General features: G+C 41.4%; 1 protein-coding gene and 1 long non-coding RNA gene across 11 annotated transcripts in view; one reads left to right on the top strand and one right to left on the bottom strand.

Annotated features, from left to right (window-relative positions):
* Nucleotides 1–5,317, bottom strand: LOC114017125 (uncharacterized). 7 transcript variants are annotated; one of them, XR_003561999.2, is made up of 4 exons: nucleotides 4,774–5,314; nucleotides 4,622–4,697; nucleotides 2,292–4,016; nucleotides 1–2,072 (listed from the first exon to the last, which is right to left on the bottom strand). It is a non-coding gene; the product is annotated as an uncharacterized LOC114017125 (long non-coding RNA). The 7 variants fall into 7 exon arrangements; XR_003561997.2 differs by having other exon boundaries at nucleotides 2,292–4,697; nucleotides 4,774–5,317; XR_003561998.2 differs by having other exon boundaries at nucleotides 2,292–4,697; nucleotides 4,828–5,317.
* TRMT11 (tRNA methyltransferase 11 homolog) overlaps nucleotides 5,311–20,305 on the top strand; it is a 28,765-nt gene continuing 13,770 nt past the window's right edge. For 2 of the 4 annotated variants that reach the window (XM_055713194.1, XM_055713195.1), the window contains exons 1-9: nucleotides 5,311–5,464; nucleotides 8,847–8,912; nucleotides 9,629–9,702; nucleotides 11,954–12,035; nucleotides 12,128–12,220; nucleotides 13,249–13,383; nucleotides 14,999–15,155; nucleotides 19,284–19,364; nucleotides 20,016–20,180. In XM_055713194.1, the coding sequence (XP_055569169.1) occupies nucleotides 5,390–5,464; nucleotides 8,847–8,912; nucleotides 9,629–9,702; nucleotides 11,954–12,035; nucleotides 12,128–12,220; nucleotides 13,249–13,383; nucleotides 14,999–15,155; nucleotides 19,284–19,364; nucleotides 20,016–20,180 (928 nt within the window). In that variant the 5' untranslated portion in view covers nucleotides 5,311–5,389. Of the gene's footprint in view, nucleotides 5,465–8,248; nucleotides 8,669–8,846; nucleotides 8,913–9,628; nucleotides 9,710–11,953; nucleotides 12,036–12,127; nucleotides 12,221–13,248; nucleotides 13,384–14,998; nucleotides 15,156–19,283; nucleotides 19,365–20,015; nucleotides 20,181–20,305 lie in introns of those variants that run through there. The other 2 variants (XM_027811937.2, XM_055713197.1) reach the window with 2 other exon arrangements.

Here is a 20,305-nt window from a genome sequence, read left to right as displayed (position 1 = left end):
TGAAATCCATGGGTTTATTTGCTCAGTCAAAAGGCTTATTTTGGTGCAAATCCTCATTGGATGAACATGTCAGAAGAAGCCCTATTCGTTTAGGTTTTTTGCAAAAAAATGCTCTATTATACATAAATAGCATAAAATAACCTATCGCTTTTATCAAGTTCATAAATTAAATTTCAATATCCTTTTGAGGCAAGAGAATATTTTACTTTAAAGATCCATCAAGTCGTGTAGTTAACACCACATAAAAGCTTTTATTTGCACTGGTAAAAAATAGAATTTTATATTTCTAATTGTACAGTTTTACTGGTGGGAACTGTAAATACAACTCCTGATTATTTTTAATAGCATTATTACAACTACTGTATAAAAAAATCCTTTTTTTTTTTCTTTTTAAACGTAGAAAAAGTTCCCCCAGAAGAACCATGAAGGAAATTTTAATCAAAAATCATCTTTCAGTCTAAATTTTAACTAGTTGAGCATTTTTTCTCCCAGTTTGGAGGACTCACAACTGTGCTCTGAAAGCACAGCTCTGCTTCAGATAAATAAGGTACAGGACTGCACCACTATACTTTTTTTTATGTATTTTGCACTATAGGATCTCTACTCTCCTCCTCTTGTAAACAACATTGTCACATTTTGGTGAAAGAAAAGAAAGGTTTTTTTAAACTTTTTTTTTCCTCACGAATGCACAGTGCCCAATATATGGTTTCTCTTGTCTTTCACATCTTTACATTGTGGCACCCTACTTTCTATGAAGGGGTATAGCTGAATTCACTAAAAGGCTGCAGAGCTTTTTGATCTTCTAGGGTATGACACAGCATTAGAAGAACAGAACAGAGATGCCGAGGAAAAAGAACAAGAGACACAGAAGATTTGCAGAAGATATTATGATAAAAATAGAATATTAAATACCAGGACTAGTGCAGCTGTCCAAAATACATGCAAGATGCAACTAATTCAGGAACCATCAAATATTCTTGCTGTGATATTTCTGTAAATTCAGGAATGTTCATATACTTCATGACAACAATTTCCATTTATTCAGTTTTACCATGTGAAAACAATCTAAACTTTTGCTATATACCAGGCTCTGTTTTTGAAGAAGTATATAAATTCCCCAAAAATTTTTCAATTCCTTGTTTTACAAATCAAAATCCCCCACACAGTGAGTATTTCACAACATGCAAGAAGTAGTGGTGTATGGTAGCAAGTTAGTAACTTATACTTTCAGTAATGTAGAGCGGTAAGCCCATGGAGTTATCCAAAGAACTGTGGTATACGTGGTAGCGGGTGATAACAATGAAAGGACAAGCCATTATGGCAGTGTGATGAATTGGTTCATCATTTGTGATTTCTGTCCAAATCTCTACCATTTTTACAAAAATATTTTTTACTCTGCTCACCCATTTTCTCTCCTGCTCGTGTCCCGCTAAGTAGCTAAATTAAAATTCTGTAATGGTATCTTAAAGATGGTATCTAGATATGTTTTTCCAAATGGAACCATGCATCAGAATTCACTAGACAAAGCCTTATTCTAGTAAAGTGATGATCACATCATCATCTTTTCCTTGCCAAAGCATTTCACCTTCAAAATGAACCAGACCATGTTTTCTGGCTCTTAACAAGATTCCCACTACTTTATTGGAAATAGTCACGTATGTTTCAAACAGCTGCCCGAATGTCACACTCACATGTCCATCTTCTCCCACCTCTCCAGTGTTTCTAATGATCAAGCACAGCTCTTCTACTTCCTTACCCACGTGTGAGTGAGCATCTTTCCCTCTCTTCTCTGTCTGAGACCCTTCAGGGGGTCTTCCGTAGGTAGGATCTCCTCTGCGAGTATGCACAGATTTAGACGCAAGTCTGTTGTCGTTGCTGAACGGGTTCTTTCTCTGATACTCAATGTGATCCTCTGCCCAGGTCTGCCAACTTTTTCTCAAGTCCCCCACCGCACTGGTAGCTTTAGCACTCTGCCCTTTATCTTCTTCCATTTCTTCAAAATGTTTTGTGGCACTCAAGCAGAAAACGAATCAATGACTCGTTGTAACTGTGGTTCCTGGGTGCACTGTCAACTGCGAAGGAAAAACAACAAATCAGCCTGATAGGTTTTGGAAGTTTTGCCCGAGTGAAAGGGAAGGCTGCTGAAAAAGATGTTAAATAACCGAAGATTTTGTGAAGTCCACCCATAGTTCTACATCAGTGAAGACAGTAAAAGTGATTCAGCTGAAATTCAGAAGTAATTTTGTAGCACAGGGTAGTAAATTATGCTTAGGAGGTTACATGATGCTTACAAGGTTACAGGGCGCACCGCCGGTCCCGCAGCTGCCGAGCGCACCCCGCGGTGCTCACTCTTCATGCAAGGATGCCTTCGGAGGAACTTTCTCCTGACAGCCGGCAGCCCCGCAGGCTTCCCAAACAATCCGAGGCGGCGCCGGGCGACCCGTCCAGCACAGGCTTGCAGCCAGGCGAGAGGGAGAGCCCTTCCCCGAGAGGCAGCGCACCAACCCGCGCACAGGGGCGGGCAGCCTTCCCTCCGCCTGCAAGCCCAGTAAAGGTGGACAAGCCCACGCCGGGCCAGCGAGGTTCCCGCAGGCTGTGGGAGGCACCAAGCACAGAGGGCATCATCTGGAGCTCAAACGCCGATATGCGGTGGGAGCAGCGGGACGTTCCTCATCAGGCACTGAGAAGGGATGTAGACACCGAGTCAGGGAGGGCGGCCCGGTCTGCAAAGCCTTATTTAGCGAAGAAGACAAACCCAGAATAGATAGTTCTCCCTTAAAAGGCTGCGCTGCGCAGCAATGTCTGCCAGGGAAAACCTGCAGGCCGGCCGCGGGCACGGGAGCTGGGGGGGGGGCAGGTGCCCAGCCGCTCCAGCCCCCGGCTGGCTGCCCGCCACCCGTGCGGGTCGGTGCAGGGGTGATGGGCTGCCGGTGCGGTGTGTAACTGACGAAGTAGGGACAGGCTGTCACACACCGACAGAGATCCGCCGGTGTCAGAGCCATCTGATCTTCACCTGTTGAAAGACACGAACTAAAGTTTCCATCTAGCACATTAGTAGAGCTGATACTTCTCTTACAGATACCTGGAGGTAAAAGCTGAGGATTAGTGCTGTTTTTTCTATGGGAAAATGGACAGAAATGCAAATTCTGAACGATTTAGTAACTGCATTATAGATTAGGCATTTCTAGATTTTAAAAACACTGGGGTTTTTGTTTTGTTTTGTTTCGGTTTTGGTTTTGGTTTTGTTTTTTTAAATAAGGTTTCATGGGTACTTGCCCATGTTGATGCTGTTGCATGTGAACCCCGCCGGCAGTGACAGAGCTCCCTGAATGCCCCAGCAGGATGTGCAGGTTACAGTCAAAAACCACTTGTGTTGCCTTTGGATGTAGAACAGTGCACGGGGTGAGCAAAGATGGCAACACAATGGCTGTAGAAGAGAACTGAGAAAGATAAGCAGCAGAACACATTAAATAATGGCTTTTCATTCATGGTCTCTCACTTTCCAATGGAAACTCATGATTGTCATATGATCTTCTAACTTTTTTTTTTTTTTTTTTTTTTTTTTTTGTGAGAGAAGGGTGGTTAATTCCAGCTTCCTGGATAATTTTCAATCAGAGCATTTTGTGTGCTTAAAATTCCCTTGAAAGCTAAAAAGAATAACTTTTCTTCCTTTCTCTCCCTACAATGGTTACACAATGTTGTCAACATAAAATGACTCCCCAACTCCACATTAACAAACCGCTTGATTCTCCTCACTGGCAGTACAGGAATGTATGTTAAGTTTACAAACACAGCATCTGAAAAGCACTTTGTTTTAATGTCAGCATCAAATACTCTGTTTTACTTATACATACACTTTCAAACTATGCTAGGTAGCATATAGAGACTGCCAGCAATTTTGCATGGATCCTCAAGTCAAAAGCAGGAAAACCCAGGGCATTAGTTAAATTCTTCTGTAGAAAATAGTATCACTGGAAAACTGAGGCATTCACCTTCTGGGAACAGTCAGCAATGCTCTGCAGGTAAAGTAGTGCAGATAAAGTAAGCAAAAGCCAGTCTCAAAGAGATTATGCTTAAACAATAATACCAATGACCCCAGCTAAAGAGTTTCTAAAATGGAAGCTATGCAGCTGAGAAATTTAAAGTGAGGCAGATTGGAAAAATAAAAGCAGACTTCTTCCACTAAATCTCTTTCCGGAATCCCAAGATTTTGCAAGCAATCTCAGTCTCATGGGGTTTGTCAGCAGCTCAGCAATGTGTTTGCTGCTGGATCTCTGCACTCAACTGCTGAGGTGAACAAGCCTGATCCACATCTACCCCTTTCCTTTGTCCTCTGGGAAAGTTCATGTTTAGCTGCCAGTTCACATTTAGATTGCTTTCTTGTTAATTGTCAGGGCTAGAGCTTCCTAGCAAACCTCAGTTTTGATTGCCGCAGGAAGAGAGAACTTGGAGAAGCTGCAGGACAAGATTATGGGGATGTATAAAGGACAGGGCCCACGCAGCGTTCACTGGTCATGAGCAAAATCTTAGCCTTCTAGAAAAAAATCTGTCCCAAAATCAGCACAGAAAATACAGAACACTGTTCAGTGCTGAGCTGGCCTGGTCCTAATAAAAAGCTTACCGAAATCTGGATAAGCCGAACCTTTCAGCTCAACGTAACAGGGAGATCAGTGGGCACGGGATTATAGTTATCGAGTCTAGATGTTAAACAAAACAAAATATAAGCTGCAATACAAAAAACTTCCCCTCCTCAGCCCTGCTGGACGGTCACACCTCTGCTCCTTTCCTGGGAATCTGTTTCTCGTCCCTGTCAGCTCCTATACGCACCCACGCCGCCGGCGCTGACCTCCTCCCCACGGAAAAGCGAACGTGAGTCCTTTGACGTCTGCTAATGGGTAACGGTGCCTAATGCCCCGCTCGGCCGCCGGCGGCGGGACCGGACGGCCCGGGGCAGGAGAGGCGCAGCCAGGCGGGCAGCGCCGCCACCGCACCCCGGCACCCCCGGCACCCGCCGGGTGCGGGTGCTGCTGTACAGGTACGTGCCGTGCCGTGTGAAGCAGACACCAAATACTAATTAAAAGAACGATAACAACGCGAAATAAACACTCGTTAGTCAGGAGCGCAGGCAAGTACCGGGCCCCGCGCTGGCGGCCGCTGCTCCGCACCCCTCAGCGGGCCGAGCGGCTGGAGCGCCCGGCCGCAGCTCTGCGGAGAGGGGCGGGCCGCGGGGCGCTGCAGGGGGCTCGCTCGGTCGCACAAGCCGCGGCCCGGCCGCCAACGCCGCCTCCCCGCCGCGGCGGGCGGGCTCCTCCCGCCGCTGCCGCTCCCGCCTGGGCGCTGGGCCCGCCCGGCGGCGCATGCGGCCCGGGGAGGCGGGGGATGGCCGGACATGGCGCTGGCGGGTGCCGCGCTGCGGCGGTACCTGCTGCTGCTGGCGCAGGAGCACCTCGAGTTCCGCCTGCCGGTGAGCGCCCCGCGGGGCCGGGGCCGGGACCAGGGCCGGGGCCGGGGCCCGGGCGGCTGAGGCGGGGGCCCGGGCGAGGCGCTGCCCTCGGGACCGAGCCCGGGGTGTGCCCGGGGGGCGGCCTGGCGCCGACGTGGCCTCGCCAGCTGCACGCACCGGGAGAGCCGCCGGCGGCCGGGGTGCGCCCGGGGCCCCTTCGCCCGCCGCTGCCCGCGTCCCGTGGCAGGCGGCTCCCGGGAGCGGGGCTGCCTCTTCGCCCCTCGGCCTGGCAGCGGGCACAGGCGGCCGCCTCCAGCCCGCAGCCCGCGGAGCGAGCCGCTTGGCGGCGGCCTTACGGCAGCACTTGCCGTGCCGCTTGCAAGGGCCTTGGAGCTGGGAGAGGTGGCCAGCAAAGTACCTGGGGCTCCAGATAAGAAATGGAAACCGGGAAGGGTTTGCAAAATGTTTTTAAGGTCTTGTTTTGGTGACTTCTCGATTTGCTTAAGCTACGCAGCCGCTCCCTGGGGTGCGGTACCAGAGCGGTTGGTGCTGCCCTGGCACCACGCGCGAGCCTCGGGCCGTCCCACCTGGTCACGGAGCCGCGTGAGGCCGGAGGTGCCGGTGTCTGCGTTTTCTGGCGGAAGGCACGGGGAGCTGCGAGGACAGGGCTCCGCTGAAGTCCCAGGGCCTGCTGCATGGGCTGGGATGGAACGGAGGTCTCCAAGGCCTTGGCTGGTGTCCTGGTTGGGGGCATCCTGGTCATGAGCCTCCCTCCCTCCTCGGTGTCACACTGGTGGGATCAGGCATGGGAGCCAGCCAGTCCTGCCTCGAGTGCTGCGGTCTGCTTCTCGTTGGCGTGTTTGTGCCAGCTGGCTGCGCAACTTGGGATGCAGAGTTTGTTCCCTGTCACTAAATTGGTTTTAGCTCATCAAGAGGTATTCACAGAAATCATTCCAACAAAAAGAAATTGTAACTTATCTGAAGCTCCCAGGTGTTTTTTATGAGTCCCAGTTGTTTTTAATGGGTCTTTGGTATATGTCTGGTTTAGCATACACTCAATTTTCGTGTTTACAAGAAAACCTTTTTGTTTGTAGCTTTAACTTGTGATTTTTTTCCCCCATGATGATTTACAGAGTTAATACACATTTTAACGAATTTTGATACACTAAGTGCTCTTCTAGGCACCATCTGGAAGAGCTACTAATGTGCTATCCAGGGAAGTATGTTGTTTGTGTAAAATAGTGCTGAAATGTATCTATTTTGTTACAATTGGTAGGTTATCATTACATGTTCTAAAATATTTAATGTGTGTTGCATTATTTATTTTCCTTGTTTTCATTAAGGCTTTCTTTCGTGCATTGCTTTTTACTGTCTGCTTTATGGGACTGGAACATGAGTTTGTTTATGATCAATCCAATTTTTCTCTAGGCAAAGTCATCCGATAAAGTAAAAAAAAAAGATGATATATACGTAACGTAGAAAGTTTTTCTTTTTTCAGCAAGATTGTAGTTGCACTTGGTTAATACAGCTTCTGAAGAAAGCAGTTCCATTTCCCTTTTCTTGTACTCTGATGATTGCTCAGCCATGTGTTTGGCTTTGCGATGAGTGGCGTTAATGACCTGGTTTGTCTGAAAACTTAACAAAATGAGGAAGGACAGATTTTTTTTAGCCAGATCAGCTGTCTGTTCTCCATCTCTACATACCTGCGTATGGGATATGAGAGGTCAGCTTTTCTTCTGGTGGTGGTGCTGGATCACAGCAGCTGAAGGTGTTGAAGTTCATATTTGTTGTTCAGTGTCTGTAAAATAAAGTTCTTGTTTCATATTTCTTAGCTGATAAGAAGCCATGCTCTGTTGTCGGGGATCTCGCTTTGGTTAGGTCAGATACTGAGGGGTAACATCAGGCAAACTTTTCCAGCACCAGGTATATCTAAAGGACAAATAGATGCATGTCAAATGTTTTTTTTATCCGTACCTTCAGGTAGATCTGTTCCAATGCTTCACTGTTTTTACTCTTGGAAAGGGCCTTCCCAACCTCTCATCCGGAGCGCTGAACTTGGTGCTCTTGTCTCCTCCTAGTAAACATCAAACCCAGATTCTTACCTTCCTTTATCACAGGAACCTTTAGCATGTGTGGAGGTTATGATTGCATTTCTCTCCAAGCCTTTCCTCACATGGTGTGTTTTCTCCACTTCTCATTCTTGTGACTTTCCTGTAGGTAACATTACCTACAGTGTGTGGAGATGCCACTGACTGAGGTTTAAAACCTCAGGTGGTTTTGCTGTCCCATGACCATACAGTTAAATAGTTTGGCATAAACTTTTATTCTCGTGCAGCAAACCCCCTGTTTTTTTCCAGTGTTTCTTATGTTCTTTCTGTGCAAATGAAAAGATGGAAGTGAATACGGTAATGTCCCACTAAAGCCATGTGCTAGTGTTGTGTTGGAGTTTTCCTCCATTTTTTGGGATACTTCACGGTAATCTTTTTACTTACCCACTCGGTTCAAATCTAAGCCAATATAAAAATTTGGTTCTGTGTTCTTTTGCCAGTAATGTTCAGTCTGCAGCGTGTCATTTCTAGTGAAGGGGCTGAGTGAGAAATATCCCCCAATGTTTACCTCTCTTTTCCATTCAAAAGCCTTTTTAGTGGGTGGTTTTTTTAAAATTATTACTTACTAGCTTGTTTCTTGGAGGCTTGCTGTTTTGTGTGTTCAGTTTACAGTCTTTGATTTGGTTTACTCTGGAAAAGACACTTATGGAAGAAAACTGTTGATATATCTGTAAAGCAGAGAGGTAAGAGAAAAGGAATTGATGCTCAGTGCTGGGCCTAGCCCTGAGTCAGTGTTGCTAGTGAAACATTGCTTTTACATGAATTAGAAAAATAGCTTAAGAGTAGTTAGAATAGTACTTTAGGAGGAATAACATTGTGAGAGTGTAGGATAGAACAGTAAAGATTTTGATGAAAGAGAAAGTGCAAAATTGTGCTATTTGATTACTGAAATTTGCCTAACTTAATCTTACCGTGTTGTATACTATAAAACTTTTCATAACCTAACCATAGCTCATTCCTTTGCAACTGAACTCTGAGAAAGGTGATCAGCTGCTTTTATAGCAGGGAGGTCTAATTTTTTTGAGTTCATGAACAGTATGTACAAGCTGAATTTAATTGTGAATCTCTGCCCTGTCCACACAACTACTTCAAGAATGCTTCGCTGTTGATTCCCACAGTAAGTCAGTAATAAACACTATTCTTTCTTCTGTTGCTGTCTCTGACATTTTGTTGGTAATCCCTATGGAGGTCACCATCTGCATTAGAATTTACGGTATGCTGCTTTTTTTTTTTTTATGTTTCTTTAAAACATTAGTTAATGCTTCTAAAGCTTGACCTTTATATTTTCTCTTTAGGAAATAACATCTTTGCTCTCGCTTTATGGTGGACAATTCAGCAGTGAGCAGGAAATTCGTGTAAATGTAAGTGAGGACCAAATATTTTACTTGAATGCATGTATGGTATACGAGTATGTTTTTTTAATAGCATTTTTATTTAATGTGGGTAGCTGAATGAATTTTGAAGTTTCTTAGGAAAATAAGGAATCTTCCAAAAATGAGCACTTCAGTCTCAGTAGACTTGGAACTGAGTAAAAGGTGCACAAAATGCACCTTGGGATGTCTTCCTATAACAGTGTGAAAAGAAACAGTGCCATCTACTGAGAGGCTCTCCTTTCTTTTCAGAACAGCCGAAACACAAAACATTCAGCAGCAGTCTGAATTTGGTGTTTGCCTCTAAATCAATGGAAAGTGTATCTAGAAGAGCGAAGCTAGGAAGCTGTACAATTCTGATCTCAATGCTTAGTCAGAGAATGTTACAGGGTTTTAGTTACTACTTGTGTGTTTCATAGTGTTTTGAATCTTTAGAAGATGAAAAATCTAGAGAAGCATAAACAAATAATAATGTTTTACCAAGTCAAACATATGGTGGGAAAATGGAATACCTAATAAAATTTCTCAGCCATTCAAGCAGAGTATACAGTTTTATCCTCATGTTCTCTGTACAATTCACAAATCTATCTTTTTTTAATCTTCAGCAGTACATGTCCTGTTTTTGTAGAACAGTATTGTGTAGTTCTGTAATCCATGAGACATCGTCCAACTTGGTATGTGCATCACTTATCTTCTCTTTATTTCAGTGTCCATTTTGGATTCTCAATATTCCTTCAGAAGAGATGGCAAGGGGACTAATGAAAAGGACAGTATGTGCAAAGTAAGAGGTGAAAAATATTGTAAATGATAACATAGGCAGTGGAAAATTGTTCTGTATTGTGGCAAATAGTAATTTTGTATGGAGTATTAAAATAAATAGTCTCTGATTGCCTCTAGAATTGAGGAGGCATTACTGGAGCCTGTAGGACTAATTATGTAGCATGCACATCCTCTTTAGTGTACGATCAGCGTGGGGTCTTGAGTTGGTGTTCTTTACTTCAGAGCTAGTACTTGTCTTGTAGTGTCACTGATATTTTAGTCGCCTTGAATAACGTTTAGTTAGTAGCTTGTTTTAAAATGTGTATGGAATTAAAAGATAAACCCAGTGATATGTAAAAACTGAAAATCAAATTTGGAAGGGAAAGATTGTGTCACCCTCCTAGTGCTGGTATCTGAGCCCTCAGCACAGACCATTGCAGCAGAGGTCCCTCTAGAAAATTCAAGAGCACAGGAATATGCCAGGGAGTTATTGTTCCAGCTGCTTTTGTCCTTTTTAGGGGTGTCTGAATAACATGCTTTCCAGCGAGGCTTCAGAGGTACCTCAGGGGTATGGTTCAGGTTGAGAAGCAGCATAGCTGTGGTGTGGTGCTCTGACCATAATAAATTTGTGGTGCCTGTGCTGTCTTGTTCAAGAGTTTGGGTGCCTCTGCAGAGTGTTGCATGGTCCCTGTTGAGTGTTTGTTGTGTCAGGTTTTCAGTTCCACCTTACAGTGACTTGGGCTGTCCACTCTTGCCTAAAGAAGCCCCGTGTATACAGAATTGTCCTTAATGACAGTGTGTTTCCAATGGAGATAAGCTGTACTGCACTTCCAAAAGCAGCTCTGGACAACTAATGAAGTAAAACATGACGAAACCGCTTGCGGATGTTCCATACGCCATGCTCTCTCAGCTAATGTATGCTTGTATGTCAAAAGCCTAACTGGCCCATGGCTTTTTCCCAGCCAATTTCTGTTTGTGGGGAGATACGTTAGTTTTAGAGTAAGATTGCTGGAGTGTCTCCATTGCACTGCTATCAATATTAAAAGCTTTGAAGCATACATTTATCTAAATAAAATCTCCCTACCGTTTTGTGGTTTTTTTCCAATACATATGTAAATGTAAAATTAAGAAGTGGGCCTGAAGGTGTTATAAGAGCTTCTCCAACAGTTGAATAAAATTCAAAGATGAATATTCGGTTCTCTCTAGTACAGCCTATGATGTTAGCATTTTCATTGCTCCATCGATAAATAAAGCTTAAATTATCACAGTAGATGAATCGAAAGCTTTAGGAAAAAAATTAGACACTTCAAACATGTATGTTTTTTTCTGGGTAAATGCAGGTTAGAAATGAAGCGTTAAATAATTTATTCGGCAAAGGAATACTTTAATAAAATAGCTTACTGCTGGGCCTAGGTGTCTGCTATTGTCACTTAGTAAAATGTAGTTCTCTCTTATTTTTGTTTGAGTGAGCTAAATCGGTTAACGTTTTGAAGATTTTCCTTCACGATTCGTCTTTGAAAAGGTACCACATGGCACTACTTATCCTTAAAGACTGTGTTTACAGTGTGTTGCAAGTGTCTAAAAATATATGCAGATATGCAGTGACACTAGGATTCCCTTACTAAAAGGATTTTTTTTCTTTGATATGGAAAGGCCACTCGTCTGGGATACTTGAATGCTGGGGGAAAGGCTTGTGATGTGGTGGTGTGCCTTCCTTACAGGGGCATTGGTTCTCTGATCTTCCAAGTCAATGCTTTTCTTAAAGCTAGCAAGATGGAAACAAACGGACACACAAGAGTGTAGGAAGACAGCGTAATGTTTTAACATCTGAAAATGTCAAACATCATAACTACATCTTAAAATGGGACAGAACCTCTGATGAGGTCATTCTACGTAGGATGTTGCAGTTTCATGGTTTGTGTTACTCCAGGGCAATGTAACACTTTGAAGGTCTGTTCTTCACCTTTTTCAGCCTTTGCTTACCCCATCAAATTAATTTTGTCTCATTTACTAGTATCACTGTGTGTCAGAAAAAGGTCTGGTGATATCCAAAGGTACTAAGACTGAAATTTACCTTTTAGTATAAAAAAGCATCATCAAAATATTTGTTTAGGATTAAAAATAAGTGTGTCCCTGTTAAGAACAAAATTTAAGCATGTGCTAAGAGTTAAATACTGCACTTCAGTGCTCCATGAAGCAAAAGGACTAAATATGTAAGGCATTTCTCCCCCCCCCCCCATGTGACTGCAGTCTCAAAAATGTTGTGATTTCAGGTCTATATTTGAACTGTGGGGTCATGGAAGATCTGTGGGGGAGCTCTATGCAACTTTGAAGAACTATCCAATGGACAAGATGGTATGCATGTAAAGTCTGGATAATATGGTTACTTAATCGCACTGAATAGCACTGTGGCTGTACTAATGAAAGTATCTTTGCCTTTTTTTCAGCTTCCATATCTACAGTCGGACTCTACTTACAAAGTACATATTCATACATTTAATAAAACACTGACTCAGGCACAGAAAATAAAAAAGATAGATGTAAGTAGACTTTTGAGAAATCTTTGATTTAATTTATTCATGTTGTTCTTATTGCATGCTATCAGTTTGGGTTTCCTGAAGATCTTAAAGCAGATTACAGCTTATCTCTTATCAGCTCTAAATGAGATCTTTGTGTCTGAATTAATGTTCCCTCAAAATTCATGACTTTGTGGTTGTTTTTTTCTAACAGACCATGTAAGGCATTTACAAAGTCAAAGAAATATCATGGCTGATTTCAGCCCAGTGTGCTGGGGAAACTAGCTTATTGCCCAAACCTGTAAGATTCAAGTGGCTAGAGTTAGGTGCTAGGTTTTTGGAAAATCTGTTAATTGATCTCCATATTAGGCATTTATTGTTGCAGAACATGAAACAAATTACTTCATTTGCAAGCTGTGGATTGTGTGCTGATTTCCTGTTCTGTCCTTATGCTCTTGTCTGCTCTTCTCATCTCCTCCTAACTGTGTCAGTATTTTAATTAGGATTTTTTTTCTAAATTACTGTTAATATTTGCTCTTTCACATTCTATTTTAGCAGCTATTTATTCTATTTACTTCATTTACCAAGACTGAAATTGTCTGTATTAATAGTAGCTACCCTTTCCCGTTTGTTTGATTTTGTGTACATGAAATAATGCTGAGTATGTAAACTGGTGTAGCTGCACATCGCTAAAATTTTAAATCCCATTGTTCATCGTCAGTGTTCTTTTTATAACTTGAAAATTGCACAATTAATGTGCACAGTTCGTTTCCTCTAAAGTTGAGTTTTGTTCAGTTAATAAAAAATGTTATGGTTCCTGATTTCTAATCTTTAATTATTTGGGCTATCTTTATTTACAAGAAAGACATTTCAGAAATCCAGAGGAAATTGAGAATATACTCTTAGTACTAAACTATCATTTCTCAAGTGGAATTGTCGTTTGTTTTTTGGTGTGGTTTTATATTTATTTCATTTTTATTTTAATTTTATTATTGGGTATGTATTTAAAAAAAATTGACCTTTTTTTGATTCTGTTCTTCTTTATTGTATAGGCCCTTGAGTTTCTGCCATTCAAAGGAAAAGTCAATTTAAAGAATCCAGAACACATCTTCTGGATTTTGGAAGATTATGGAATGGACCCTAATAATGTTCCAGAAGAGCCCTTTCATCTGTATTTTGGTAGATGGGTATGTGAGTACACTTGCTTCAGTTCTTATGAGCTTGTATTTTCAAGAGAGTGTTCTTCAATTTTAAATGTAAAAAACTGTGTTATGTTTTAATAGAAACAGACAATATAATTATGGATGAATCTTTCACTGCATAATACACTGATGCAAGTCTTCAAAGTCCTTATTGTGACTAGAAAAAAAACAGGTTAACTGAGCAATTTAGAGGTGGGAAAAATTGAAGTTGTATCTGGGAACACACCTTATCTTGCCCTCCACTGAGGAAACTACACAGCTGTGGTGGTTGTGGGCCCAGATGGAGCTAAAAGCACCAGCAGCTTGTTTCAAAAACTGAAAAATGTTTACAGGAACTGTAGATGGCTCGTGGCCCTGCTGTGTTGCATCAGCCCCACTGGAGCAATCTGTACGTGCTTAAGTCACCCTGACAGGCACCTCCACAGAAAGGTCCAGATTGATCCCTGAGGCTTTGGACATCAGCAGGCCCAGCCCACTGAGGGGATGCTGACAGTGCCGTGCTCTACAGTAGGAACCCCATTCAAAAACTGTCTGGAGCTTGTAATCTCAGGTCTTTACTACAAATGTCCTTGAGTGTATGCACTCCAAACCTGCTGCGTTATTAGGATATCCTGAGGAAATCTGGTCTTTTATTTTTTTATGGCGAAAAAGTGGCTCCCCAAAGGACATCTTCCAGAATTACACCAGCCACTGATAGGAATATGTGCTTGAAATGTCTTGAGTCAAGTGCAGCTGGAAGGTTGTACAACCACTGCTGAGGTTGTACAGCTATGGTCAGGGGATTGGGTACAGAGAATTTAGAGGGCCAAGTGATCTATTGGCACCTGTGAGTATTGTCCATGGCTGTGATGAATGTGAAACACCCCGGGCGATGTGGCAATACTGCAAAACATTGCAGCTGTTGTCCCATCTGTGCTGGGTTCCTGAAGTGTTTGAAAATGAGTAAACCAACCTGAAAAAAATAGGCAAGTATATTTTGTTTACCCGGTAAGACTGATGTTGACCAGAGCTGGGGAATAGAGTTTTTGAACATGTTTGCTTCCAGATTGCTTTGGTAGTCTTCAACATATTTTGGAAGTTTGATGTAAAAATGTTAGCATTTGGTCTTTGTTTGTTTTTCTAGTAAATTCTAATGTATCAATGCTATCCTAAATTTACATTTTGAGCATGACAGAAACGCCAGTGAAGGTGAAAATTCTGTAAGACCATAAGCGTGTGCATGTGTGTATGCACTTGTGTGTTAAAGTGCATTCCTACTTGTAATTTTGAAACTCTTCTAACTCTGAATTGCCAGGAACTGTTTTTCTGATATCTAGAATAATAGCAAAGTTGCTCTAATTGTTGTTTCTTCAGAAGAATTTTCTCTTTAAATTATTTACATATTTTTGACCTGTGTCTTGAAGAATTTATCTAGGTGTTGAACCGATATGTCTGTTGCTTGGAAAGAAGTCTGTTGTGTTTTCAGGTGGCAGTAAGCAAGGTGATGTGTTATGAAATGAAGAGTTACCTGCTTGTTGGATGGTGTGACTTAAGCAAGTTTTAGCCTGTCAGCTTATATCTTGTATCTAAGACCTGACAGTGATTTTGAATGTTTCAACAGATTGCAGATGGTCAAAGAGAACTTATCGAGTCCTACAGTATAAAAAAAAGACACTTTATTGGAAATACAAGCATGGATGCCTGCCTTTCTTTCATTATGGCAAACCATGGGAGAGTAAAACCCAATGATGTCGTATATGATCCCTTTGTTGGAACAGGTATATATATTGGTTTTTTTTTCTCTACTGGCGGGAGAAACTGGGAGGTTCTGTTACTGCCAGCACCATGCTTTCACCTGGTACAGCAGCTTCTGGTGCTCAACTGATTCTTGAGATAATACCAGAAGCAAAATGGTGATTGTGAAATGACTGTTTTGTTAACTTGAAAGGGATTTTTGGGGAAGGAGACCAGCTTCAGAAGATATAAACAGTTTGTCGTACACTTCTGACACGTCTGTCTTCCCTGTGTTATTTTTTTTAACATTGCTTAAACACCGGTTCCTGTGTGTCATGGACTGCTTAAGATCCAAAGTGACTTAAGAACTGAAATTTGGCTAGAGCGCTTCCTACAGCCACTTTCAGAATGTTACAAGGAGCAGCATTTTTTTAGCTGATCAGAAGAGTGCTGAGGGCACTTCTGGGCATATAATGCAACACAGCGATAGTCAGGTCATAGCATTCAACAGTGTTCCTTGTAGTCACACCTTGTCATCAGGATAATTTTATTTGCACCATGCGTTCTCCTTCAGCTGAACTTTTCTTAGTTAAGCCAGGAGGGGGAGCTTTAATTCCACATATTACTGTGTAGCAGAGATGTGCTTAAGGGAAACTCAGCTGTTTGGGAGGTGAAATAGAAGATCTTTTGTGTCAGGTTGCGTCATTTAATCATACAAGAGTATCTTGTGTTAAGCTACCTATAGCAGTTTCTTGAAAAGCATAACAGTTTCTGACCTGGATTTTGCTCAACTTTGATTAAGAAGACCATGTGTGAGATGCATACAATTAAAAATACTTACATTATGGGAAGATGAAGAGAATTTACTACAGAAATCACTGAAGAGAAGTTAGGGAGAGAGAATTCAACACTAGGGTCACTAGCAAGACAAATTCTTATTGGCATGTGACTTCTCTGTACCATAGAAAACAAACCAGGGATATAATATTTTCAGAAACACGGCTTCAGTGAACTGTACGTTTTTGTATTAAATTTTTGTTCATGTATGATCTGATTTTTTGTGTGCATAATAATGTCCTATGAAATTTCCTCCTCTTCCTTGTGCTTGTGTTCCTTGCAGATGGGTAGTACTCTTTGAAAAGCTGAGGAAATTACTCTACTTTGTCTCTAACTTGTTTATTTCTTTCCCGTGTCTATAGTTTTGTGTCTTTTTACAAAATCTGCTAAACCTAAATCACAAAAAATTCCGATACCATTCATTCTCTTGGGAGTGAAAATTCAATAAAAAAAGGAAGAATAAAGTCAGAGGAAGAAAAATCACAGAAGTGGTGAAGCTCTAGAAATTAAAGATAAATGTTAAGTCATGTTTCAGGTCAAGAGGTAACATGCAAAATTGTCCCCAAATTGCCTAATGATTTGAATTGCAATTTTTGCGGTTTTATTGCACTAGACATCTTTAACACACAAGATTGAGATTAAAGGTACATAGGGGCACTGGAGATACTTGGGTGGCATGCCATTTGTCGGTAAAGTGTATTTATGACTAAACAACTGAACAGTGGCTTTTGCACCTACTTTCAAGCCATCCTTCTTTGAATTTGACCTTAAGAAAAGAAATTTCATATGATAAAGTTCATTCTTAGTGACTGCAGACATCTAGGCTAGGATCCTAATCAGCAGAAAGAAACCCCAGGAATTTCAATTGTCTCTTGAGGTCCTTTAGAGGGTTTTCAAGATTCAGTGCAACAGTGCCCTGCCACTGGAATTTTGGGAGGTAGCTCAAAGTTGAGAGTGATGCAGTAAGTTTGAGCTAATGGGTTTGGAAAGAATATATATTCAGGATCTGAGGACGATTTGGAAGAAACTTCAGTTTAGATTTCATTACTGGTGCAACTTTAATACCTGGATTGGTTTCTTACTCTTTTTTTAAGCTCCAAAGGTAAATAATACCAAATTAGAACAACCTAGCAAAGTGGTGCTTGCTTGTTGGAAACAAAATTTTTGCTGGATGAGTCGAATCACAAGTCTTTCACATTCATGTAAGAGTGGGCGATTAGAATTTGTCCTTGGAATAAAAAATGCTTTTGACGAGGGTGGTTTAGGAGACTTGATTCCCCTTTTTTGTAAAGCAGAATTGGAATGGCCAGGATTAGTTCTGAGTTGTAAAATGTAATTTACATAAACTGTTTAGATATGCTTTCCTCAAAGTTGGGCAGAAGGAAGCCTGGAGGTTTCTGGAAGAATAAATGAAGACTTTCACCTGAATACTTTATACTTCCCCCTAGACAATCAGTTTGGGTTATCTCAGTGAGCTTGTTTGTACCTTTGGAAGATGTTTGTCCCTGCTTTCCCTTTTGCCGATTAGTGATACTATGTAATTGCAAATGACAGGAATTTTTTCTTTAACATTCTGGAGGGTAGTGGCATGACTAGACCCTCATCTATGCTGAAGAGGTGGGGGAAATAGTGTACCATAGAAAAACATAAAGTTCTGTGCCATCATCATTCTGCTAATAGTCATTGGGGTCACAATGATTCTCTGATTAACCCTTTGTATACATCAGTTTGATATAGTAGGTCAAAGGGCTGGCCATATTAGAGTGTTTAAGTATTCGTGCACCTTCTGTGTGAACAGAATTGAACTAGTGCCAGCTGAGATATATTAAAAGCTGTAAGTTCATGTTTTCCTAACTTTTTTCCCTGTGATTAAAAACATTCTTAGATGGGCAAAGTACTTTCTTCTTACTTTTTTTATAGGACTGGGTGGTATGCCATACTTGGGGTCAGGGCTAGCTAAATTTGTCTTGACCCTCTGGAGGTACTGCCCATCTGTTCTGAGGGATTGCAGCCGAGAAGGGAAATGGGTGACTCCTCTGGGGTGAGTAACCTTGCTTTTCCCTGATCCATTTCACAAGAAAAAGCAGAGGAAATTTTTTTTTTTTTCTCCCTCACCTTCAGTTTTGGTAGAGATCATTAGCATATGATGTAGGAGTTTTCTAGTGCCCTGAGGTGGGATCTTCAGCCTGTGCACACAGGGCATGTTAGGGATTTGTCAGTGCTGAGTGGGTGGTGCGGGGCAGTGCAGCCACTTGAGATGCTCCTCTCTGTGCTACCAGTGAATAGGAGAGCTGGTGTCACCTGCACATCCAGCTTGCACAGTGTTGCCTGTGCTGGTCAATTCTTTGTCCTGCAGCGATCACCCCTTTATTTTAGCAGGGCTGTTTGCATCCTTAAGCAGTTGACATCAGTTGTGTGGGGTTCACAGCCTTGTTCTCAGTCACTGTTCAGTTTTAAAGCATTCTGTTAGCTACATACCTGTTTTTTAACAACTCAAGAACACAGCTCTTTGGTTATCTTCTGCTGTTCATCTTTTTTTTTTTTTTTTTTTTTTTTTTGAAGCTGTTAAAAAGATAATGTCATTTACCCTTTCCTATGGGCTATTCAACCGTTGCCCAGTTTCAAGGGGATATCACACATTCTTTTTTGGTAGTATTTTTTCAATTAGCAAAGCAGATCACAATATAATGATTAAAGGAATTCCTTTTATTGCAAGATGAGTACACTAATAAATGTACTGACAAAATAGGCAGCATAGAGAAAAAAATGCATCTGTATATAGCTTTCATACTGCAAAACAATTACAGAAACGTTTTTGATATTGCTGTTTACATTGAAGATACTCTACTGCTGCTTACTCAGGGAATGACCACGTTATACAAGAGTTTGATTTTAGACACAGTTAAGGAGACTGACTTTGAGAACAAATGGTAGAATTGTGATTTGTTTGGTGATGATTTTTCAAGTTGTTTGCCAACAATTTGAAATTCTGCTCCTCGCAAAGTAGATTTGAAAAGTTTGGTTCATGTAATGATTAAAGGATCTTTATTGCCTTGAAATACAGAAAAAAACCCTCCTAAGAACAGTCTCCAGAGATAGAGAGTGACATAGGGCATAGCTAGATAAGGAAGATCACATATAGCAGGCAAGGGACTTGGTGTTACTATCTCTGATTATAGTTGCGTAGTGATTCTAACTGCTTGGTAGTTCTTGGGTCTAGCTTTGGGTCTAGTGTGCTACTGGTGTAAACTCCTGAAGTTCCTGAGCAAAAAATCGTAACACTGATAAAATTTATGACGGCAGTTCATACTTTTCACCTTTTCTCCCCTTTATAGGTGGCCTTCTCATATCCTCAGCACACTTCGGAGCATATGTGTGTGGTACTGATATAGATTTCAACACAATCCATGGATTAGGTATGTTATATATTTCTAAGCCACTGAAATCTTACTCTCTGGAATTTAAGAATACTGGTGGTAGCAGATGATACTTAGTGTACTTTAAAGCATCGTTAATCTTCACGGGATTTATTTGGTCATGCTTATTTTTGTTGACCAACTTACATGTATCCTAGCTAAGCTATTCCCTTATTTTTAGGCAGGAAATATTTAATAGAAGGAGTAATGAAAACCAAAACAAATTTCCAAATAATAATTATAACAGCTGTGTGCTTTCTTAGCCTGTGATGTAGGAAGCTTCTTGTAACCTGACCCAGGAAGTCTAATCCCATTCTTACTTCTCTGAAAATTTCCGTGCAAATTATATCTGATTTATTGGACAGGATTATGTCTGACAGATAGTGAGAACATCTTACAAACCAACATTTTTATAAAATGGTGCAGCAGAACTTTGCTCACAGGTTTTCATTATTCCTTGCTACTTGTGAAGTTTATCACAAACACGTAAGACAGTGAGTAGAATAAGTCAAGGGATAAGCTCTGGTTTTGTATGTAACATTTATTTCATTTCCTTTAAATTACATGATAGAGTGTATGAAAGTTTTTTCCTATAAAGTAGTTTGTTGTTAGGTATGCTTTTTTTTCCGTTCCATGCCCTACCCTTCCCAGGCAAAGCAAGCAGAAAGAACCAGAAATGGAGAGGTCCAGATGAAAATATCAGAGCTAATCTCCGACAGTACGGTTTAGAGAAATATTACCTTGATGCACTAGTTTCTGATTCTTCGAGACCAATATGGCGAAAAGGGATGCTGTTTGATGCAATCATTACAGATCGTAAGTTTGTTAATGTTTTTTGCTGCCTAATAGTGATGACTAAAAGATTATTGCCTATGTCTATGCCTATGTACATTGATTTAATGTCTTGATAAGTGCTCAGGTGTGCAGTTTCTATATCTCGG

This window comes from Falco cherrug, chromosome 6, assembly GCF_023634085.1.
Source record: "Falco cherrug isolate bFalChe1 chromosome 6, bFalChe1.pri, whole genome shotgun sequence".
Taxonomy (NCBI): Eukaryota; Metazoa; Chordata; class Aves; order Falconiformes; family Falconidae; genus Falco; species Falco cherrug.
This window is presented reverse-complemented; position numbering and strand designations above follow the sequence as displayed.